This window comes from Syzygium oleosum, unplaced genomic scaffold (assembly GCF_021117445.2).
Source record: "Syzygium oleosum isolate NSW1041296 unplaced genomic scaffold, Sole_v2.1 Sole_v2.27, whole genome shotgun sequence".
In the NCBI taxonomy this organism is placed as follows: Eukaryota; Viridiplantae; Streptophyta; class Magnoliopsida; order Myrtales; family Myrtaceae; genus Syzygium; species Syzygium oleosum.
In genome coordinates this window covers 2432776-2453339 of record NW_026607511.1, presented here as the reverse complement: position 1 = coordinate 2453339, position 20564 = coordinate 2432776, and the positions used below count along the sequence as shown (strand labels likewise).

General features: G+C 41.3%; 3 protein-coding genes across 4 annotated transcripts; 1 reads left to right on the top strand and 2 right to left on the bottom strand.

Moving 5' to 3' along the window:
- Nucleotides 1-193: 193 nt before the first annotated feature.
- LOC115691314 (dicarboxylate transporter 2.1, chloroplastic) lies at nucleotides 194-4676 on the bottom strand. Its single transcript, XM_030617909.1, has 4 exons — nucleotides 3867-4676; nucleotides 2071-2384; nucleotides 656-1104; nucleotides 194-513 (listed from the first exon to the last, which is right to left on the bottom strand). Exons 1-4 carry the CDS (start codon nucleotides 4674-4676, stop codon nucleotides 398-400), a joined length of 1689 nt encoding a protein of 562 aa, XP_030473769.1. The 3' UTR covers nucleotides 194-397.
- Nucleotides 4677-12129: 7453 nt separating this feature from the next.
- LOC115691304 (bifunctional riboflavin biosynthesis protein RIBA 1, chloroplastic-like) lies at nucleotides 12130-17534 on the top strand. Of its 2 annotated transcripts, none has more exons than XM_030617904.2 (7): nucleotides 12130-12482; nucleotides 13415-13805; nucleotides 13892-14113; nucleotides 14565-14887; nucleotides 15642-15771; nucleotides 16361-16720; nucleotides 17001-17221. In XM_030617904.2, exons 1-6 carry the CDS (start codon nucleotides 12433-12435, stop codon nucleotides 16670-16672), a joined length of 1428 nt encoding a protein of 475 aa, XP_030473764.1. In that variant the 5' UTR covers nucleotides 12130-12432; the 3' UTR covers nucleotides 16673-16720; nucleotides 17001-17221. The 2 variants fall into 2 exon arrangements, with proteins under 2 accessions (XP_030473764.1, XP_030473761.1); XM_030617901.2 differs by having other exon boundaries at nucleotides 12131-12482; nucleotides 16361-16657; nucleotides 17001-17534.
- Nucleotides 17535-17945: 411 nt separating this feature from the next.
- On the bottom strand, nucleotides 17946-18794 carry LOC115691306 (B3 domain-containing transcription factor VRN1-like). Its single transcript, XM_056303300.1, has 3 exons — nucleotides 18662-18794; nucleotides 18412-18584; nucleotides 17946-18194 (listed from the first exon to the last, which is right to left on the bottom strand). Exons 1-3 carry the CDS (start codon nucleotides 18792-18794, stop codon nucleotides 17946-17948), a joined length of 555 nt encoding a protein of 184 aa, XP_056159275.1.
- Between the last annotated feature and the right edge of the window lie 1770 nt (nucleotides 18795-20564).

Genomic DNA, 20564 nt, shown 5'->3' with positions numbered 1-20564 from the left:
TCGCTTTAACCCAATATCCAACTGATACATACAAGAATCAAAACTCATTTAAACTGTGGCCACCGTTGCGCTGCATCGAACTCCAGAAGAGCAGTCAATTTCGACAGAGTTCTTTAGGACTATGAGTAACTCCAATATTGCTTTTCAAACCAAGATATGAAGAGTTATGCCATACCATTAAAGCAGATATAAGTTTGTTGCTGTATCGCCATCGAGAGACGATATAACTCAATTTCTGAACTTAAGGCTTGCACCAAAAAATAGCAGTACATTATTCAAACAATCTCATCTAAAGCTCCCAAAAATTGGAACTTCCGGAGGACGGAAAGTAAGCTCAATGGTAAGGACAAGATGGGATGATGAATAAATATCAAGTGCCAGTTGCTTGTTTAATTTGTCAGTAGAGACCCAAGAATTTCCACCAAAAGGTTCCAACTACTACCCAGATGAGGGCATTGATAAGGGCCATCACAAATCCCATTTTGAACACATCGGGAAGATCTATATAACCAGCTGCAACGATGCGAACGGAAAATGTCAGAGAGCACTCGATAGAATTGGTCAAATGAAGTGAAAAACAACATTACTTTATTACGGTAAGCAATCAAACCAAGCATGAGTCCTTGCATATTGCAGAGGACAGAGTCGCACATACCTCCGTAGTAGACAGCAGCTTGACCGCTGCTATAATGTGTCAAAGCGCCAAATAGGTTCGTATTATAGGCCAATGCTAGTGCCGCCAACACACCAGGCACTCCAGCTGCTAAGTGCATGGCGAGAAATGCAGAGTATAAAGCGCCCACATGGCCCGTTTGGCTAGCAAAGAGGTAGTGGATCAAGAAATAAGATGCCTGCAGAACACCGAATGCGGCGGGCCAGCTCAAGGAGAAGGATTGCAGGGACTTAGCCACGCAATCAGACATCCACGTCACGATGCCAAGATTTGTCAATTGCCCCGCCATACCAACTAAAACAGCAAACCATACTAATGTGTCCCACGCTGACTTTTCACTCAAGCAGTCATCCCAGTCAAGGACTCCCAATAACAATAGTATTGACAAGCCAATCATAGCAGCTATAACACTAGGTATTCCCAGCGCGTCTCTGCAAAGCACAGTCACTGTTCAAAATGCATACCCAACAAGATGCATTCATACAAATGCAACAAAGCATGGATCCAAGAATTGCAACTTTTGGCAAAGGCAAACAAGAATTACTCAAAAGGTACATTTGTCAAAGCATTAAGTTCCATCATTCCATTAAAGTAATTTGAGCAAAACCAATGTGATGTCGCCTACCACAACGGGAGTCATTTACAAGCCATAATGAACTTGAAAAGGGGGCAAAAAAGTTTCTTGTCAATGGGAAATTGGGGGCATATCTCTTTCAAAAAGTCTCTTCTCCATCAGGTCTCTTAACGCCGAGGTTGGAAGAGCATGCTGCACTTGCTACTATCAGAATGCCTCTATGTCTTTTAGTGAATTATTCATTAATAAAACAAGGCAGACAGCTAAGAAGAACGCTAGACAACAAGAGAAGCATTAATGCGCCATTAATTCCACTAAGCATTGACTGCATCAGCAGTCAGCTGGACAAATCTGTTTCCCCACGTTACCTTCTGGTGAATTGTATAAGTTCTGAGACTCAGCAGACATATCCTATTCGCTGTCTAAGGCAGATAATCCATCCTTGGATGTGTTACTTCAGAGTGATTTTTTTGACAAAAAGATCTCACATTTACACAGAAAGCAAATTTGAAAGTCCTAAATCATGTAAGTCCCCTAACGCTGGATGAGTTGATTAATCTTGTCACTTGTCATGACGCCATTGAGAAAATCATTCAAATATAATAATGATGATTATATGAAAACAAAGGAGAAGATGTCATGCAGTCGGAACCTTATAAACCCATATACAAGAGTTGTCATATTAGGTAACATGGTAACATTTAAACATCCTTCTTTCACCCATAGAGAGTCTTTGAAGTTTGAAGATAATCCATTCATGCAATTGCCTCTGCGATTTTGAATGTCTCATAATACTTGACGAGAAGGAAGCGAAGTTACTCACCCAAACACCCAAAGTGATACTGCAAGTAGCATTGTGCCAACCATGGCCCACTCATTCCTCGTGACAGGACCCATATTCTCCAGCTTTTTGGCAGCCATAGCAGGGGCATCTGGGGTGTCTTTAATTTCAGGAGGATATAACTTGTACAATACCAGTGGGGTAGCTAGAAGAGAGACAATGGCCGGTAAACTAGCAGCCTTGAACCAAGAAACCCAAGGATATTTTATTATAACTCCTAGTGCTTCCGCCAGTTTGAGGCAGAGGAGGTTTTGAGCTGCAGCAGTTAGGAAAAGAGCACTAGAGTTACCAGCAGACTGTCAGGCATCACGTAGAAAACATTCATAAGTCATATAGGATTCACAAGAAACCAAAATTGACAGAAAGCGTAAGGTCACATTTATCATGCTGCATCTGTGTCCAATGATTAACTAAGAAAAAATCATTCGATAGACACGTAAAACTCTAACACATTTCCTTTCTCTTCCATTTTCAATCCTAAACTAACTCCACAAATAACAACCACCTAAAGCAAAATAACCAAATCAAAGATCATCAGAAATCATTAAAAATGTAGAATTTCTCAATAACAGAATTAATTCAACTGATTCAATTCAACTAAGTGCCTAAACAATCCGGACCTATTGGAATTTTCTACGAACAATTTTAATGTACTAGAATCTAGCAAATTCGTTATTGACTCTTCCAAAGTCATGCAAATCAAGCCATTACACTGTTTCATAACTTAATTATGTGGGATTTATATTGAGTACTATACTCTAGTTATGCTGAGTATGAAGAAATAAAAAGGTTTTGCTTGGCCATAGTGAAACTTTCTAGTATTCTAGAATCCATTGAAGCAGAGTATGAAGAAATAACAATACTGGAACGATGTAAGTACAAATCCAAGAAATGCAGCCGATACGCTTCCAGAAAATGAAATAAAAAAACAATAGTTAACAGTATCTGGAAAGCTACACATCATGAGCTTTCCATTCCTCGTTACTGAACTTTTAAGGATACACAAGTATGAGGCAAAAAAGTGCAAGATATATATTCAAGGAAATGCCAGTACAGAAACATTTTTGATAGTAAGTGTCAGTAAAAGAAAATTTCCTTTGCCAATTAAAGATAAAGATTCATTATCACACGATTTGTGAAAGGATTACTAGCGATCTACACTGTTCTCACTAAAATGCCCGTCCATGGAGATGTCAATCCATCACTCACGCCCCTGTTACCCTTGCAACACGGCGATTCACATCGAAAGGGAAACTTTCCTTATCACTAATTTTATAGACTAACCCCCTTTTCCATAAGCCGCATCAACCTTTAGTCCCATTTCTTTCTGGTACACACAGCTATTAATAATAGAAGTGCAACACGCTAAGAAATGCGATGATTCACGGACTAAACACCAACGGCTACAGAAAATCAGTTCACAAGTTCTGAAACTTTCGGTGCAGTGGAAGCATTACATGGATTTTGGGTTGTTATGCTAAAAGACAGTCGATAATCTTAAATTCACATCCCACATAAGTTAGTTCCACTAGCAACCTTCGCGACAAGATGTAGTTCTACTAATCAATCGGCATACACAAGGCTTGCGGAGTTCGTGAGGTTCGAAAATGATTGCCCTGATGTCGAGAAACCCTTCGTCCGAACAGCAAGCACCATACTCAGAACACAAATGACTCCACATTGTCAAACAATTCGAATACTTTAGGGTGCCATAAGCAACTCGTTAGACAAGAATTCAGTCTATTTAGTAGCGTGCCATCACAATTCAAGTAGCCAACCTGAAATTGAGACTGGACGAGATAAGACCCGAGCTTCCGGGCGGAGGGATCGCCGGGTCGGCTCCCCGCGGAGAGCGAGAGCGACTTGATGATGGGCAAGAACACCCCGCCGGCCCTCGCGGTGGTGCTCGGCATGGCGGGGGCGATGAGGGCCTCGCTCAGCGTGAGCCCGTACGACAGCCCCAGCGTGCTCCTCCCCAGCCACTTGACGAAGTAGGTGGCGATCCGGTCGCCGAGCCCGGTCTTGACGAACCCGCGGGCGAAGAAGAAGGAGATGACGATGAGCCAGATGACCTCGCTGGTGAAGGCGGAGAAGGCGGCGGGGAACGACAGGGTGCGGGTGGCGACGGAGGCGGTGAGGCCGAGGAAGGACCAGGCGCCGACGGGGAGCGGGCCGAGGACGAGGCCGGCGATGGTGGAGGCGAAGATGGCGAGGAGCTGCCAGGCCTGCGGGGACACGCCGAGGGGCCGCGGCACGAGGAAGCGGACGGCGAGGCCGACGGCGACGGAGATGATTAGGGGCAGCGGCTTGGCGCCCCGGAACGGCGGCGGCGGCGGCGGTGGCGGCGGGGAGGAGGAGGCGCGGATTGGGAAGTGGGTCTTCGGCTTATGGTGGAAGGGGAGGTGGGGGTGGAGAGAAAGGAGTGATCTTTGAGGGGAAGGAGAGGGGGAGGAGGAGGGAGGCCTCGATCGGAGGGCGGGGAGGGAGACGGGCGGCGGCGTCGATGATCTCGGGAACCGCCGGGGGCGGCGGAAGAGGGAGGAGGGGGAGGGGGAGGGGAGGGGGCGGAGGGCGAGGAGGCTCTCCATGTTTTGGAGAGAGAGAGAGAGAGAGAGAGAGATTGTGAATTATGTGAAGTGGAGGTGCGGCGGCGTCTCTTTGGGTGTCGTGCGGGGAAGGGGGAGGGGGCCAACGGATTTTCCAAAGTTTTTTTAGAGAGAGAGAGAGAGAGAGAGGGAGGGGGGTGGGCGTGTGTCTTGACGTGAGGAGGGAAAATGATGTGCACGTGTGTTTATTATTATTGTTTATTATAATAATAAGGGGGCTAGTTCCCAAAAAAAAAAAGTACGAATTTTAGGTTAAGCGATAATTTTGGTCCCGACTTTTTTTTTGTCCAGTGAAAAAAACATCAATTTTAGGTCGAATAACAATTCTGGCCTCAACTCTTTTCTGTCTCATAAAAAATCATCATCTTTCACCCTTATCCCAAATCTGGCCTCACTTTAGCTCGTGGTAAATTTGTCACGGGTGTACCAGTTTAGGATTTTTCGTGATCGAAAAATTAATTCGGGATAAAATTATCACAGGTATACGAGTCTGAAGTTTTTCTGAACGTACGTTTTTTTTTTGCATCATAAGTTATTATTTTCTTTTGCCCAGAAAACCATTGTTGAGTTTTTTTTATTACGAGTATTTTTATTTAAAAAGCGAAGATCATAGGCCGAAGCGGAATTTGCCGCAGTGAGAAACCCGATCGACGAGAGGGAGCCGCCACCATCAGAGGATTTTACAGTGCCCCGATCGCGTCGGATAAGAAGACGAGAATCGGGTTATAAATTGGTCGAACATTCGAGATAGTTAAATTCGCCTAGGAACGGAGAGTCCTCCGTAAAATCGCAATTTTTAATGAAATAACCTAAAGTGGTGTTCACGTAATAACATAGTAATATGTGCATGTTTTACACTTTTTTTTTGTTTCATTCTTTGCTTCTTCTTTTTTTAATAATTAGGAGTCCATGAGATTACTTTGATATATATATATATATATATATATATATATATATATATATATATATATATATATATATATATATATAAATCTATGGGTTGGATTTTGGGAGGATTTAACTATGTTTTCTTTGTCTTGGAGTTGGTCTTCGCCTCTTCGGTTTGGTTTTAGCCGTCCGCCCACGCATGCTCAATTCGCATGCCCATTTTATATATCCCTTTTTTTTCCTCCTCAAATATAGATCACGTCGCCTAAATGGAAGTTGATGTTGGATATTTAATGCATCAAAATTGTCTCTAGCAAAATCATCCGTAAAGCTCTGAATCTATTACACTTTTACCAATTCGATCATAAATCCTGTAATTGTACCAATTGAATCCTAAAACATTTTCATATTTTGTCAATTGAGTCCATCCGGCCAATTTTGGGCGGGGAATCGCTGATGTGGACAGTAGTTATTTTACGTGGCGCGGCCGAAATCATTAAATAATAATAAGTAAAGAAGGAAAATAGAAAGAAAAGAAAAAAAAATAAAAAAAAAATTTGAAAGAAAAAATAAAATGCCTACGTCACCGCCAACCGCTACACATAGGACGGCCACCTCCACGTCGACGGTTTCCAAGCAAAATTGACCAGATTGACTCGATCAGCAAAACGTTAAAAAGGTTTAGGACCCGAGTGGCACAATTACAAGGTTTCGAACTGAATTGGGAAAAGCGCAATAAATTTACGACTTTTTGGACGGTTTCCCCAATTATCTCTTTAGTACAGTATTCTTCCCACCTTCAAAATAGTTTACAAAATGGAAACAGTTTTGTCCGCATGATTTCACTATGTTTGCTACCGATAGTTTCGATTTTTCAATGTCATCATCCATTTATTCCTCTAAAATCATCAAAATTAGGCTATCGTGCACATGTAGTTTCATTTTCTCACCTAAAACTTTTGGGTATGCACATTTTGCTCTCTCTCTCTCTCTCATCTACATTGTCTTACGAAATGAGATAAAATAGATATTATTGAGGATGAATCGTTGCGGCATCCCTTTCTTTTGGACGGTATCCTATGGAAATAATAATTAGCGGAACGATCGAATGAATGTGGTGACGAACGAACGAAACTGGCTTGAAGAATCAAACTTTCAAAAAGACGATAGTTGCAACGGTCGAATTGTCGTAGTTTGGATGATATTTTCCGAGTGCCGTGATGGATCGACCCGGTCCGACCCGGCTTAACGAATCAAATAGCTAATCGGATAAAATGATTGTTATTTGAGTTCGAGTCCGAATCAATGATGGAATTTGAGGAAATTATAAAATCCCATTTCGTGTTAACGTCCTTCCCGGCATTCCCAATAGACATACCTCTTGCTTGACATCTTGGTTCTGGAGAGTGAATGTATTAAAGTAGCTATTCGCATCGGAATTCGCGCCATTTCCCACCTTTTCTATGCGGAAAAAACAAGGCTCTTAGATTGTGGTACTGTTTACACCAAAAAATGGCCAACTTGTCGACATGGTTCAATCATGGTCAAAGATCATCAAGGGACACATGGCAGAGACTTGAGGCAACGTGGAAGCAAATATCATCAAGTTGCCAACATAAATGACACGTGTCCAGTGTATATGTTTACACCCGAAGATGACAAATTTTTTGGGGTATTATTGACAAGACTGGTCATAACTTCGTCCGGGAAACTTCAGTTCTGCGCTAGTTTGGGAAAATGGTCATAACTTCTTCGAGACAGATCGGATTGACCTGATTCCAAAGCCAAAAGAACGAAGACTCCTGGATCTACAACTTTTATGTTTTGAGTTTTCTCAGAAAATCACTGTAGAAGCCATCGAGGGTAAAGGAAGTCGACGGTCGTGACTTCATCTTGTCGAGGACTTCGACGAAATTTTAGTTCTGCGCTAGCTCGGGAAAATAGTCATAACTTCTTCGAGACAGATTGGATTGACTTGATTCCAAAGCCAAAAGAACGAAGACTCCTGGATCTACAACTTTTATGTTTTAAGTTTTCTCAGAAAATCACTGTAGAATCCATCGAGGTTAAAGGGAGTCGACGGTCGTGACTTCATCTTGTCGAGGACTTCGATGAAATTTCGGTTCTACGCTAGTTCGGGAAAATGGTCATAACTTCTTCGAGATAGATCGGATTGACCTGATTCCAAAGCCAAAAGAACGAAGACTCCTGGATCTACAACTTTTATGTTTTGAGTTTTCTCAAAAAATCACTGTAGAAGCCATTGAGGTTAAAGGAAGTCGACGGTCGTGACTTCGTCTTGTCGAGGACTTCGACGAAATTTCAGTTCTGCGCTAGTTCGGGAAAATGGTCATAACTTCTTCGAGACAGATTGGATTGACCTGATTCCAAAGCCAAAAGAACGAAGACTCCTGGATCTACAACTTTTATGTTTTGAGTTTACTCAGAAAATCACTGTAGAGTTTTCGACATTAAGAGGAAGTCGACGGTTGTGACTGGTTGGAGATGCAGAAAGAAGAAGTAACCGTCAACATAGTGGATCTACAACTTTTATGTTTTGAGTTTACTCAGAAAATCACTGTAGAGTTTTCAACATTAAGAGGAAGTCGACGGTTGTGACTGGTTGGAGATGCAGAAAGAAGAAGTAACCGTCAACATAGTGGAGTCAAAACAACCGCCAATGTAGTGGAGTAAAAAAAGAACCGTCAAGGTAGTGGATTCAACGTAACTGTTGGAAACCACTAAGGAGTATGAATCATGGCATCACATGGACATGAAGACAAGATTTTCGGAATGGAAGAACATGGGCACAACTGTTGAAAACTGCTAAGGAGCAGTTACCACACGACCATTATAAATATCACCGGCCATCTACTGGAGAGAGAACCCGACCAAAAATCAAACAAAATGTTATCGTTCAATTATCTTTACTTTCATGTACCGCACTTTATCTTTCCTTAGCTGTAGCTTTCCGATTCGCGTCGTCGATTAAATTCCGGCGTGTATCTCTATCCCGAGTGTTGCGTCGTCGATTAAATTCCGGCGTTAGATCTTTGTGTATGTATGCGGCTGTATTTTCAAGCTTTGTCGTCGATTAAATTCCGGCACGGTTTGTACATATAGTCCGGTTCGAAGTTCGGAGTAAAAGTTCGCCCTTTTTCCTTGTCTCCCTGGATATTTCTTGTCCGGAGTCGCCACGGAACCCGGTCTCCTCTCATTAAGAACCGAAGAACGACGTTCGGTGAATTATATTTCGTCGCGGGAGAATTTCCGATGAAATAGGTACGTGAATATAATCTATTTTTTTTGTGATTTCACTCTGCCCGTGGGTGCAAAGTGGGGTAGGAGATTGTTAGACACGTCAAATGGGAAGGTTGGGATTTGGTTGAAAATGTTATCACCCGAATTGATTCATCAAATCCATTTTGATTCATTTCATTGCAATACAAAACTAATGACCCCATACCTAACCAAACTCATACCAAACGCACCCAAATTGCAGATAGTGTAGGGAAGAGAATTGCAGAAATTGATGCGTTTGTTTGGGATTTACAGACCTCGATGAAACTCAAGCGATCATGGCAGCGAGCTCAAAGAAGCTCCAGCTGCCATGGTCGAATGGCTGAGCTTGACCAAGCTCGAGCGACCTTGGCCACAAGCTCTGGCCGCCATGGCTAAGCTCGAGCCGTCATGGCCATGAGCTCAACGAAGCCCAAGTGTTTTTTTTTTTGAAGTTTTGTTGTACTTATTCTTTTCGATAATCTAAGGGGAAAGGGTGTGGAGACCTAGCTATCTACAAACTCAGGAAACGCTCCGTAAGTCTCATGAATCAATTGCAGACCTTAGGCCTATGCAAGTACTCGGGACTTTGAACAGTTGCGCGTAATTGATGAGACTCAAGTGGGTGATATATATATTTCTATTTTTCTCTCTTATATGTTAACTTTACCTAGTAATTGAGTGAGCCTACCAATTTTGTAGAAGATCAACAAATTCTTCTTGATAGTAATCTCAAAAGAAGAATTAGACCGCAAGAGTTTGCCAGGTGCAAGATAGTTGTTTCCCCAGTAAAAACCACCTTTCTCAAATACCCCAGACCTACCATAATTAGCCATAATAAGTAGTGATTAATTAACACCCTCGATATTGTTGCCCCCGTATATGTCAATTTGCGTTTCATGTGACCAAATTGCTTATCCTTCCCACTCTCCATACGTGGAAGGCTATTGACTCCAAGCTTCAAAAAAAGGCAAGTAAATCCCAACGTTCAATTTTTGGGGGGGTTTGATTATCCAAATGGCAATGTTGAAAAAGGGAAAGCATGGACTGCAAATTGAGATTACCTTATTTGCAAGGATGCTGCTTTGAGTCATCTCATTGCCAAGACAAGACCCCCAATTTGTGTTGTATTTAAGGCCAATCGGGAGGCACTTCTTGCCTCACCAAACCCTGAAAGACTTCTTTTGTAAGTAGAGAATCCCAATTATAGACCAGACCAAGTCGAGTTTGCTTGCTGCGTTTTGCTGATATGGCCTCCCACCAAGATAACGAGTAAGCACTCTCATGCTCCATCTTTATCTTTATACATGTTGCATAGTTTTTGTTTCGTTTATGTCCATCATTTCGAGATGTGAAGCGAAATTGTTTGGATTGCTTTTCGGTTCTTCATTTTAGGGAAATGCGAGTTTTCCCCCCTTCTTTTTTTTCCCGATCATCAATTGACTCGGGATAACCTCTCGGATCCGTAGTTGCAAGAATTTATGGACTAACCGACTGACTCCGTCCCGATACAAATCCCGCCCCCCGAACGCTTCGCAGCATACCTATGACCTAGCGATCGATAAAAAGACCCGACCTCATCTCCGAACGTGTAATGCTCTTGGGCTAGGCATGGACCATACTGGCCGAGCACCCGGTGCTGCGATTAAACATGGGACGAGGCATAGGATGTAGCAAAATCCTCGGAATCTACCGTAGGACACGACCACTGTGACTGATTTGATTGTGAGAGCACATGAAAAAAACGTTTCTGAAGGAAAGAAAAAGGGTGGAAGATGGGGGTCAAGGTCAGCGAAAGCGTGCTCCAAGGAGAAACTTGGGCTTTTTCCTTTGTTAAAAATCCTTCGGGGGAAGTTGGTTGGTCCTGAGTTGGCCAATCAATGCTATCCTTCCGTCTTCATCCATTTGGAATTTCTAAGCACACAACAATTTAATGTGCATCTTCTTTTCTTAAGATTTTTATTCACCTATTTATTTACGATGGACCGTCGTAAGTTCGTGAAATTATTTCGTGATATGTTACCATCCTTTTTTAACTGGATTATAATGACACGTCGTAATACTATACGGTATATTCGATATATTGTAAAACGTATCGATTCATCCGTTCCATCTCTTGCGAGGACTTTCCTTTCATTATCTTCCTTCGGCCATTGGACATCACGTGGTGATAAGATGCGGTCCCTGCGTTAGCTATTAGGTCTAGAAAATGAATTTCTATTGTATGTAGATTATAAAAGGCGTATCTTTTAATGACCTTAATCACCATATGTACACCGTGACCGCCTTTTAATTAAAATAGCTACACACCCTTTTCATTAAATGTATATATTTATGGTGATTTAAGACGTTATGTCGAGATAATCTTTCTTCGGTGATAATGATTTTTTGCAAATGAAAAAATCTCAAACTTTTTATCCGGTCGCTTCTTTCCATTCCGTTCCATTCCTTTGCTCTTCCTCCTCTCACAAATCAATCGATCTTGTCCCGTGCTCGGTGATCGCGCTAGTAATGCGGGGAACAAAGTGAGATCCGATGGATCGACACCGAACTTGGACGCGCGCTAACTAATGTGCAATCTTTGACAAGTACATCAAAACGGACGCATTTAGTGCACCTAGGTTTTTGTTTTTCTCCTTGCTAGTTAGGTTCTCCGGCTTGCGATCTACTTCTCTTGGCTCTAAATTGACCATTCATTATTTTGGAAAAAACTTGGTCAATTCTTATGTAAGCTACACCTTTAATACACTTGATTTATAATTTTCATTGTAAAATCGTTTTTGGATTTTTTTTTTTCGCGAATTCGGGCAATTTTACACGGAACACCATCATCAATATATCTTGTCCAAATGAATTTCGATGTGCCCATAAAGCCATCATCGCACTCTCTTTTCATCTCCGTTTTTTTTTTGTTTTTCGCTAAATACCAGAAACTTCGCGCTCGAATAACCAAAATCACACTCTATCATCACTTGATATCGTATCACCGATATATTGCGGACGACTCTCCTCTTTCACACACACGGGCAACACATTCGATAAGAATACGAAAACCGATCAAGACCCAATCAGAACGACGACGTCGTCGGGCTTTGCCTCGATTAAAATTTTTAATACCTAGAAATTTTTTTACATCGAATAAATATAGATATAAGCACTATTATTATTATTATCATAGAAGGGGTCAACTTTCTATTTTTTTGCAAAATCAACACGACCTAACCTTTCCTTTTCGTCCGAAATTATTTAATGAGCACATGTTGGCTAAATGCGCCTCTGCGCGAGCCGACGACCCACAGAAATTTCACCACCCGCGGGTGATGATGGTCCTCTGCTTCCTCCTACGTCTCTCCCTCTGACCCCGATCCTTCTTCCCTCCCACCATCTCTCTCTCTGTCCTTCCTTCCTGCGAGCTTCCCAGTTGACAAGTTTGCATCTTCTTCCTAACCCAATTTGAACATTCCGTGTAATCTTTGACGGGTACAAAAGGGGCAGCCTCCCCCCCACCCAAGAGACCCAGTTCAAGAAACCGCCTCGTGGATTGGTTGTCCAGTTCGAATTCGACCCGGCAATGGCTTCCCTCAACATGGTCTCTCTTCCCACGGCCCTCCCTCGCTCGCAGTACGTTCGTGCCTCCCGGTCCCGAGGACGTTGTGATCTTGATAATGAGCTGCTCTGTTTGGTTTGATGTTTCTGTTTCTGTTTCTGTTGTTGTTGTTGTTGTCGTTCTGGGATCTTCACGTTCCGTTGATTCTGGTAGTTTCCGTAGCTCTGGTGCTTTTGGGTGTTTGCTTTGCTTCGGACTTGTGTTGGTCTGTTGCTTTTGGAGGTTTCGTGCGTTGGGTAATGGGTCGGTGGCGTTTCTTGGTTGTATATGTCTGTTTGCAGTAGATTCTCACTTAATTGGGCACATCAATCAATTGCCGAATTCATTAGAATTCGGAGGCAGCTCGGAAATGGTGGAGGAGATTTTCTGTTTGTCACGAGCTTTGTGGTTAGTCCATCCTTTGGAGCTCAGAAGTGAAAGCACAATCGAACCCGCTTAGCTGACTTAATTTTTGTCATCTTCCTCTGCTTGACTTGATGAAAAAGGCCTTTTTTGGTTTTGAGACAAGGGATGAGTTGGTCTTTGTCCTTCGAAAGAAGATTGTCTGGAAATTGGAGATGCTGGCTCTTGTCCATAAGTAAACAAATCATGATGTGCTTTTTGAACTGATTGGTGAAGTTGATGGCCTTTGTATACTCTGCATATTCTTCCTGCCTTTTTCCTTGTTTATTCCCATGACTGATCGATACATCAGCAGTCATATAAGAAGTTGGGAAGAAAACAAGACGATCTCTGGTAGGCATCTATATCGGGTGCTTCTCCACGTATTGAATGCTCCTAACTATTTGTTTGAAATGATTGACCTTTGGTTCCTTCATTTATAGTTTTGTCTTTCAGAGAGTGGATGCTGCGCTGTGTTTAAGTAGCTTTGCGAATGTACCGAGATTGATGTTTTTGTGCAGGCTAATCTTCATGGTTAAAATCTAACCGGCCTTTATTCATGCAGAGTTTCCAGAAACTCAAAATCATCCAATTTGCTGCTTCAGGCAAACCCGTCTTCGCAAATTGGTTTTTCATCTGATCTAACCGCGGAATTGTTGGGTAGTAAATTATCCTCCACTGGGAGGGGTGTTGTTGCAGCAAAAGCTGCTGTGATACCTGGCGGAGGTGAAACATTGTCTTATCCTGGTGATGTTGCTGTGAGTGAGGCTCTGATTGGTGGAGAATCAGTTGGCATTCAATTGCAGCCTGATGCAGTAGCGTTTGGGGCGCTTGCAGCTGATACTGCGCCTATAAGCACTTCTTTCCCCATCGAAGATGATGAATTTGACTTGGACCGACCCACAGCAGGCTTTGCATCTATTCCAGAAGCGATTGAGGATATCCGCCAAGGAAAGGTTGGTATGCTTTCTGTATTACATTATCGAGCTCATTTTAATTGTTCATCCATAAATGTCTATGTCATGGTTGGAATTGATTCCAGATTGTAGTGGTGGTAGACGATGAGGACAGAGAGAATGAGGGTGATCTTATACTGGCAGCAGAAATGGCAACACCTGAGGCTATGGCATTTATTGTGAAGTATGGCACTGGGATTGTTTGTGTGAGCATGAAAGAGGAAGATTTGGATCGCTTGCAACTTCCTTTGATGGTGAATGACAGGGAGAATGAAGAGAAGCTTAAGACTGCGTATACCGTGACTGTGGTGTGTGCTTTTATTCCCCTATATCTATTTTTCAATCCATGAATTTTTCTCTCAAAACTTAGTCGAAGAAAATTGACCGGTACTGGTTTCTTCAGGTAGGGATAATTTGAACTTTCTGTTTCTTATCACGTGTATGTATTGTTATTCTGCTTTGGTTTCTTAGAGGTTTATGTACTTAAGAAATGGCCCTTTGGAGAGGAAGACACTTCGGATTGTTACTTGTCCCCAGTCGGTAGAGGTCTTGATTTTTGAAGTATTCTTGGAAATGCATATTATAAAAAAAAATTGATGAATAATTTGCGCTTTCTTTCATACTTTAGTAGAACAATATTATTTTCTTATATTCTTGACATCCTAAAAGCCTTCAGTCAGCTTAGTTATCTGTGTCACGACATCTGATTGGCTCTTCCCTTACCTTGTAATGGATGGTAATTAAGAGATATTATTATAGGATGCAAAGCATGGGACAACTACAGGCGTATCGGCGCATGACAGGGCAACGACAGTTTTGGCTCTTGCATCTAGAGATTCAAAACCTGGAGATTTCAACAGGCCGGGACACATTTTCCCATTGAAGTACAGGGAGGGTGGTGTCCTGAAAAGAGCTGGGCACACAGAGGCTTCTGTTGACCTTGCTATGTTAGCTGGAGTGGAACCTGTGGCAGTTCTTTGTGAGGTAGTGGATGATGATGGCTCCATGGCAAGATTACCTAAGCTTCGCGAGTTTGCACAGCGGGAGAACTTGAAAATTGTATCTATTGCTGATCTAATCAGGTAAGTATTCTCTTCCCAGCAATCCAAATGCAAATATTTCTTAGGACAGGTAGTTCCCAATCAAATCCAAATTTCAGCTACAACTTTCACTTCTTAAGTATTGGCTTTTTTGGCCAAGATGTTATCCAAGCGGCATCTCCCCTTTTTGGGAGTGGATAAATTAAGAGTCGAAACCTTGGAACCCTGAGTGGGTTGGGAAAAAGAGTTTCTTATGGGAGGCTGTTGGCCTGTCGTTTTACATAGCAAAAAGGAGAGAAGCATAAGCTATTTTGGTCTATTCATGTCTCAAGTTTACTTTATGCTTTAAGCTTGTGGTTGTTATTCCACTCGTCAACACCATGCAGATCAATGGTTTTGGGTTCTGAAGAGTTGTTTTTCACAATTTTTTATGTATACGGCAGTGTTAGACTAGTATATGGGTTTCTCACTAGCCCGATGTCTAACTATAGCATTTGGTTATAACTGGCCAGGATTCTTGTCAAGTCATGTCAATGAGCCTGTGACTGCCATTATTTTTATTTACATTTTCTTATATTTCCCTTGTTTCAAAACCCATGTCTGAATGTGAGTTGACCGTTAATTAAGGCAGAGTTTGAGGTGTACTCTCGGCATTATCACCGGGAAATAAGGATAGAACATCTAGATTGTCAAAAAAGTACCTGTCTGTTGTATTCTGACTTGTATATTGAGAAGCTTTTTTATACTGTGCGAGTGAGAAATGATTTCACTGCTCATTAGATGCATCAATTTACAGGTACCGCCGGAAAAGAGATAAATTAGTTGAACGTGCTGCCGCTGCAAGATTACCAACAATGTGGGGGCCATTCACAGCCCATTGCTATAGATCGATATTAGATGGAAATGAGCACATTGCAATGGTCAAGGTGAGATAAATTATGTATTAATTGCTCAAACTGTTCGAAGAATTCAGAAACCAATAAACACAAAGTTTCAAATGGATTAATTGTAAACTCTGAGAATCTTGTTTGTAGCAGTGCGTTTTTCAACATAACTTCAATTTGTGCTTCATCTTATGTACTTCCAGTGCATGATTTTGTTTGACAGTATTTTTACTGGAACTGGCTGTACTGAGAAATTGATGGTATCTTTTGGGTGGAACGCCATTAAATTTATATTGAAGTTTGTAAACAAAAATGTTGAATCATGTGTCAATCATAATTTGGAGTACCAAATTTATCTTGGATAACAACGTTGTCTGGACAGGAATGTTTGACATCAGGAGAAATGATTGTTAGGATATTAGTGAACTGATGATGGGAATAGTAATTGTCTTTAACGTTTATGAAATGATTCTAAAGGGGGCTGTATGTGTCTGCAATTGATATAGGAATGCCGTAATTTTGATTAAAAATAGTATCCTTAGTTTTTCTTATTTTATGTTTTATGTCCTCCCTTCAGACAGCCATGTTTCCCTTCATGTGATTCATACTTCGTAGTTTATCGTCTGAATAGGGGGACATTGGAGATGGTCAAGATGTCCTTGTGAGGGTACACTCGGAATGCCTCACAGGAGACATTTTTGGATCTGCTAGATGCGACTGTGGCAACCAGCTTGCACTCGCAATGCAGCAGATAGAAGCGGCTGGTAGGGGCGTGCTGGTGTACCTGCGAGGGCACGAAGGAAGAGGCATAGGTTTGGGGCACAAACTACGTGCCTATAACCTGCAGGATGATGGGCGTGACACCGTGGAAGCAAATGTGGAGCTCGGATTGCCTGTTGACTCTAGAGAGTACGGAATTGGTGCTCAGGTACTTCTTACTTAAGTGAGAAACTAATGTGGGAGGTCCTGCATAATTTAGCTTCTGAATAAGGTTGGTTCATGGTCATTGTCATTATGCTTTATGGAATCGAGAAGATTAGTAAACTAACACCGTTAATCTGAAATTAAAGGTAGTTGAATTTCAGGGAGTGTTTCAGAAATTGTACATCATTTGTAGGACTACTAGAGGAAGCTGGTGACTAAAGCAGAGCTTCAAATTCTCATCTTAAAAAGACGAGATTTAAATTGTAGAAAGAATCACTCCACCATCACACTTTTCATAGCATTTGATGCCTTTGTATTGGTGCTTAACATATTGACTAATACTGCAGATGTTGCGTGATCTGGGAGTCAGGACGATGAAGCTGATGACGAACAACCCGTCAAAGTATGTGGGGCTTAAAGGTTATGGCTTGACTGTTTCTGGGAGAGTCCCCCTAGTAACTCCAATAACAAAGGAGAATAAGAGATACTTGGAGACGAAACGCTCCAAGATGGGGCACATCTATGGCGCGGAAGTCAATGGCCGCTTCAGCAATCTCATAAGCAAAAATGGCAAGTCGAGTGGTACTGTTTCTTCTGATCCGGCTGTGTCTGACTTGTAGGAGCTGCTGGATAGTTCGCCTGCTAATGATTTATTTGGGGGGATACAAGCAAGTTCACTGACGGATGGTTTTATTACTTTATTTTTTAAGCCCCAAGGTCAAGAACATTGGTATACCTGCTGACCATGAGTTCTGGAAATTTTATGGCGATTCAGTTTTATAGTTATAATAAGACTCATTATTGTTCTATTGATGTCATTCATCCATTTTGTAAGGCGAAAAGGAGAGACTAGCCTCTTATTGAAACTTCCTTTTGTGTTATTGATGGATGGCAAGATTTATGCTTTATTCACATTTCCTTGAATCTATATGTATTGATCTCTAGAGACCATTGCATATTTCATGAGAACAGAGTTGGTGCACGACATTCTTTCTTTCCTTTTCTGTGACCACCTCAGTGGTGACAGATATCACTTGAAGGAACATACTAAAGTCTCTGTTAGATCAACTCTCCACGCAACGTATGAGCGATTTATACTTTGTCGAATAAAGACACATGTACCCGGAATTTTGGAAGATGCAATTTTCCTGTGTAATGTTCACCAGTCTCCAAAAAACATCAGGAAATACATCACCATCCAATTAATTGCAGCAGAAAGGTTTGCTTTCTTTGATCTGATTAACTAAACAAAACATAGGGAAGCAGAGATTTTTCTGTAGGCATACCAAAGTTTACGCCGAAGTCTTGACGTTCCTTCTAAAAATGGAGACTTTGAGTTCGGTAATAAGCTCAAACACACAGACATCTCCTTCCTTTAGAGAAGTTGCTCTCTGAAATGCGCCCCAACCGGCAAAGAGCTTTCCCGAGCCATGTTGTGGGTAGTACAGGAGCTTCACTGGCCATGATCCGTCTAAATATTTAAGAGTTGCGGTTTGCTTGCTTCCATTGACGCGTCCCTTAAAAATACCGCCAGGGACAGTCTGCAGAGTTGATCTTTGATCAACAAATGATCTATGAGTAAGAACATCATAGGTATGATGACTTCCACAAGTAATGTTAACGAAACCACACGTGTATGATCTCACAGGCAAACTCAAATCCATTAGGAATATGATGGTACCTTACGAGAATTTAATAGCTTTCATTCCTGTCCAAATTTTGCATGTAAGAACTATTTATCTCAGGATCTTTTCTTACCACATCTTGCTTCAATAGATCACTTGACCGGATAACTACTGTGAAGGAAGGATACTGCAGCTCGTACTTGTTGGCTGCTTTGAGTGCTGTAGTTACCCGCGAACATTTAGAAGTAGAACTACGAGAACACAGCATGGCGGGGCTCACCTTACGTTTGGAATTTTCCATCCTACCTGAATTAGTCAGGCAGAGAGCATAAGAAAAATTGATACAAAGCATATGCATTACTAATAGGCTAAGCTTCACTCACCTTCTGAATCTTCTTGTGGCAAAAGCTTCGCTCCTTGATCAGTTCGGAAGCCTTTCGATTTGGAACCCAACTCCAGTACAATTGCATGTGAAGTAGTAGCATCATCGACATAACTAACGAGATCAGATATCATCACCTTGGAAGGCTTGTGATGATATGGATTTAGATGCAATTCATCCTTCTCTTTTCCTCTTTAGCGAGAAACCATCTGGACTTTGAAGTCCAGCTGAGAGATTACAGTAATCATCAGCATCTCCCATTTTAGGCCGGACAAATTCGACAGTGTCGAGGTTCGATTTCTTGCTGTCAGCATTCATTAGCGGATAATCTATCTCCAAAGCCCTTTTGTCAAATATGAGTGAGTGAAAATCTGAGTCCTCTACGTATAGGAAGACTAATAGGTTGGCCCTCACAAATAGAGTAATGCTCCGCAAATTCCTTCCATCCCTTTGATAGCCTAACCATATCATCCCATTTTTCCAACTCCACCCTCCAACTTCCACCGTTAGGTACCCTCAAACGCACCGTTTCAAGTGTCTGAGAGAGTATGATCTTGAAGAAACGAGGTGTCTCCATTCCAGAACTACAGCGGCGCTGTTCATCTTCTCTCCAGAGCAGAGACGATAAGTCATCCCTTGAGGACAAGTTGTTTAATGAGTTGTAACATCTCAACCTTAACTAGTTCTGTGGCTTCCCAGGAGCCAACTTAATTAAATGAAGCATTTAATTGGAAAAGGCATTCATTTCTGAGTCAAAACGTTAATGACTTAGTCGCATTTTTTTCAAAATTTAGAACTTGATTGTACGTTAAGCAAAATGTTTAAGATTTTCTTTATGCAATTTTTCTAAAAAAAGAGAAAACATAAAAGAACGGATCAACACTTTCATTCGTTTGAATGGGAAGAGAGTCAAAGAAAAAAGAAAGGAAATGGGATGCTTACGTAAGTTATGAAAAATGAGGATAGTGTGTTTGAGGCATTTATGCTCAGGTGGCAAATGTGAAAAAATTAAAGTTATTACCTATATGTTATCTTTGGTTCATATGATAGAGGATTTGCTTAATTGGGACATTAATAGTCGGTAAATTAGCAATGGGTTATCATGTTAGAAATCATTTATCACTTGCCTAATTTTATTAAGGAATAAGTGTACTAGAAGTCCTAAAACTTATCAAGAAAGTGCAATTGAATCCCAAAACTTTCAAAAAGTGCAATAAAGTCCGAAAGTTTATCACGAAAGTACAATTGAATCCTAAAACTTTCAAAAAGTGCAATCAAGTCCTAAAACTTATTAAGTTGGTGCAATCAAGTCCTTCCATTATTTCCGTCCAACTTGACAAATGGAAAATGGTAACAAATTTTAAGACTTAGATTGCACAAACTTGACATGTCTTAGGATTTGATTGCACTTTTTGAGAGTTTTAGGACTCAATTATACTATTATGATAAGTTTTACGATTTAATTGCACTTTTTGAAAGTTTTAGGACTCAATTGCACTTTTGTGATGAATTTTAGGACTTTTAATGCAATTATCGCTTTTGTTAATTTATTCGCTAATACGAACCTCTATTTGACCATAAAAAACAATCGATTAATGAAAATTTATAGAACTAGGAGGGTCTATTTCCATTGCCCACATGACTAATCCGTAGCTTTTTTAAAGTGAAGAGACAAATCCACCCCTGATTTTAGCATCCATACAGGAAATTTGTTCCCATTTTTATTTCTTAATAAAAACGACTTCCTTCACCATTTCAGTTCTCATCGGTAGCTCCCTCTTTTTTAACAGAACCGTGATTTTATCAGTGAGAAAAAGAGATATTGGAAATAGAATCATTACCTCAATAGAAACTGTCTTCAGCTAAACCTTTGACCGTGTCTGAGTAGCTTCCAGATCTTTGTT

Excerpts from the sequence above, each read along its gene's own strand:
- LOC115691314 (XM_030617909.1), bottom strand. The coding sequence starts at position 4,676 with ATGGAGAGCCTCCTCGCCCTCCGCCCCCTCCCCTCCCCCTCCCCCTCC. Across the intron at positions 2,385-3,866 it reads TCGTCCAGTCTCAATTTCAG|TCTGCTGGTAACTCTAGTGC; the intron begins GTTGGCTACTTG and ends GATGCCTGACAG. Across the intron at positions 1,105-2,070 it reads GTATCACTTTGGGTGTTTGG|AGACGCGCTGGGAATACCTA; the intron begins GTGAGTAACTTC and ends TGTGCTTTGCAG.
- LOC115691306 (XM_056303300.1), bottom strand. The coding sequence starts at position 18,794 with ATGATATCTGATCTCGTTAGTTATGTCGATGATGCTACTACTTCACAT. Across the intron at positions 18,585-18,661 it reads GCCACAAGAAGATTCAGAAG|GTAGGATGGAAAATTCCAAA; the intron begins GTGAGTGAAGCT and ends TGACTAATTCAG. Across the intron at positions 18,195-18,411 it reads ATCTATTGAAGCAAGATGTG|ACTGTCCCTGGCGGTATTTT; the intron begins GTAAGAAAAGAT and ends TCAACTCTGCAG.
- LOC115691304 (XM_030617901.2), top strand. The coding sequence starts at position 12,433 with ATGGCTTCCCTCAACATGGTCTCTCTTCCCACGGCCCTCCCTCGCTCG. Across the intron at positions 15,772-16,360 it reads AGCACATTGCAATGGTCAAG|GGGGACATTGGAGATGGTCA; the intron begins GTGAGATAAATT and ends TCGTCTGAATAG. Across the intron at positions 16,658-17,000 it reads AGTACGGAATTGGTGCTCAG|ATGTTGCGTGATCTGGGAGT; the intron begins GTACTTCTTACT and ends CTAATACTGCAG.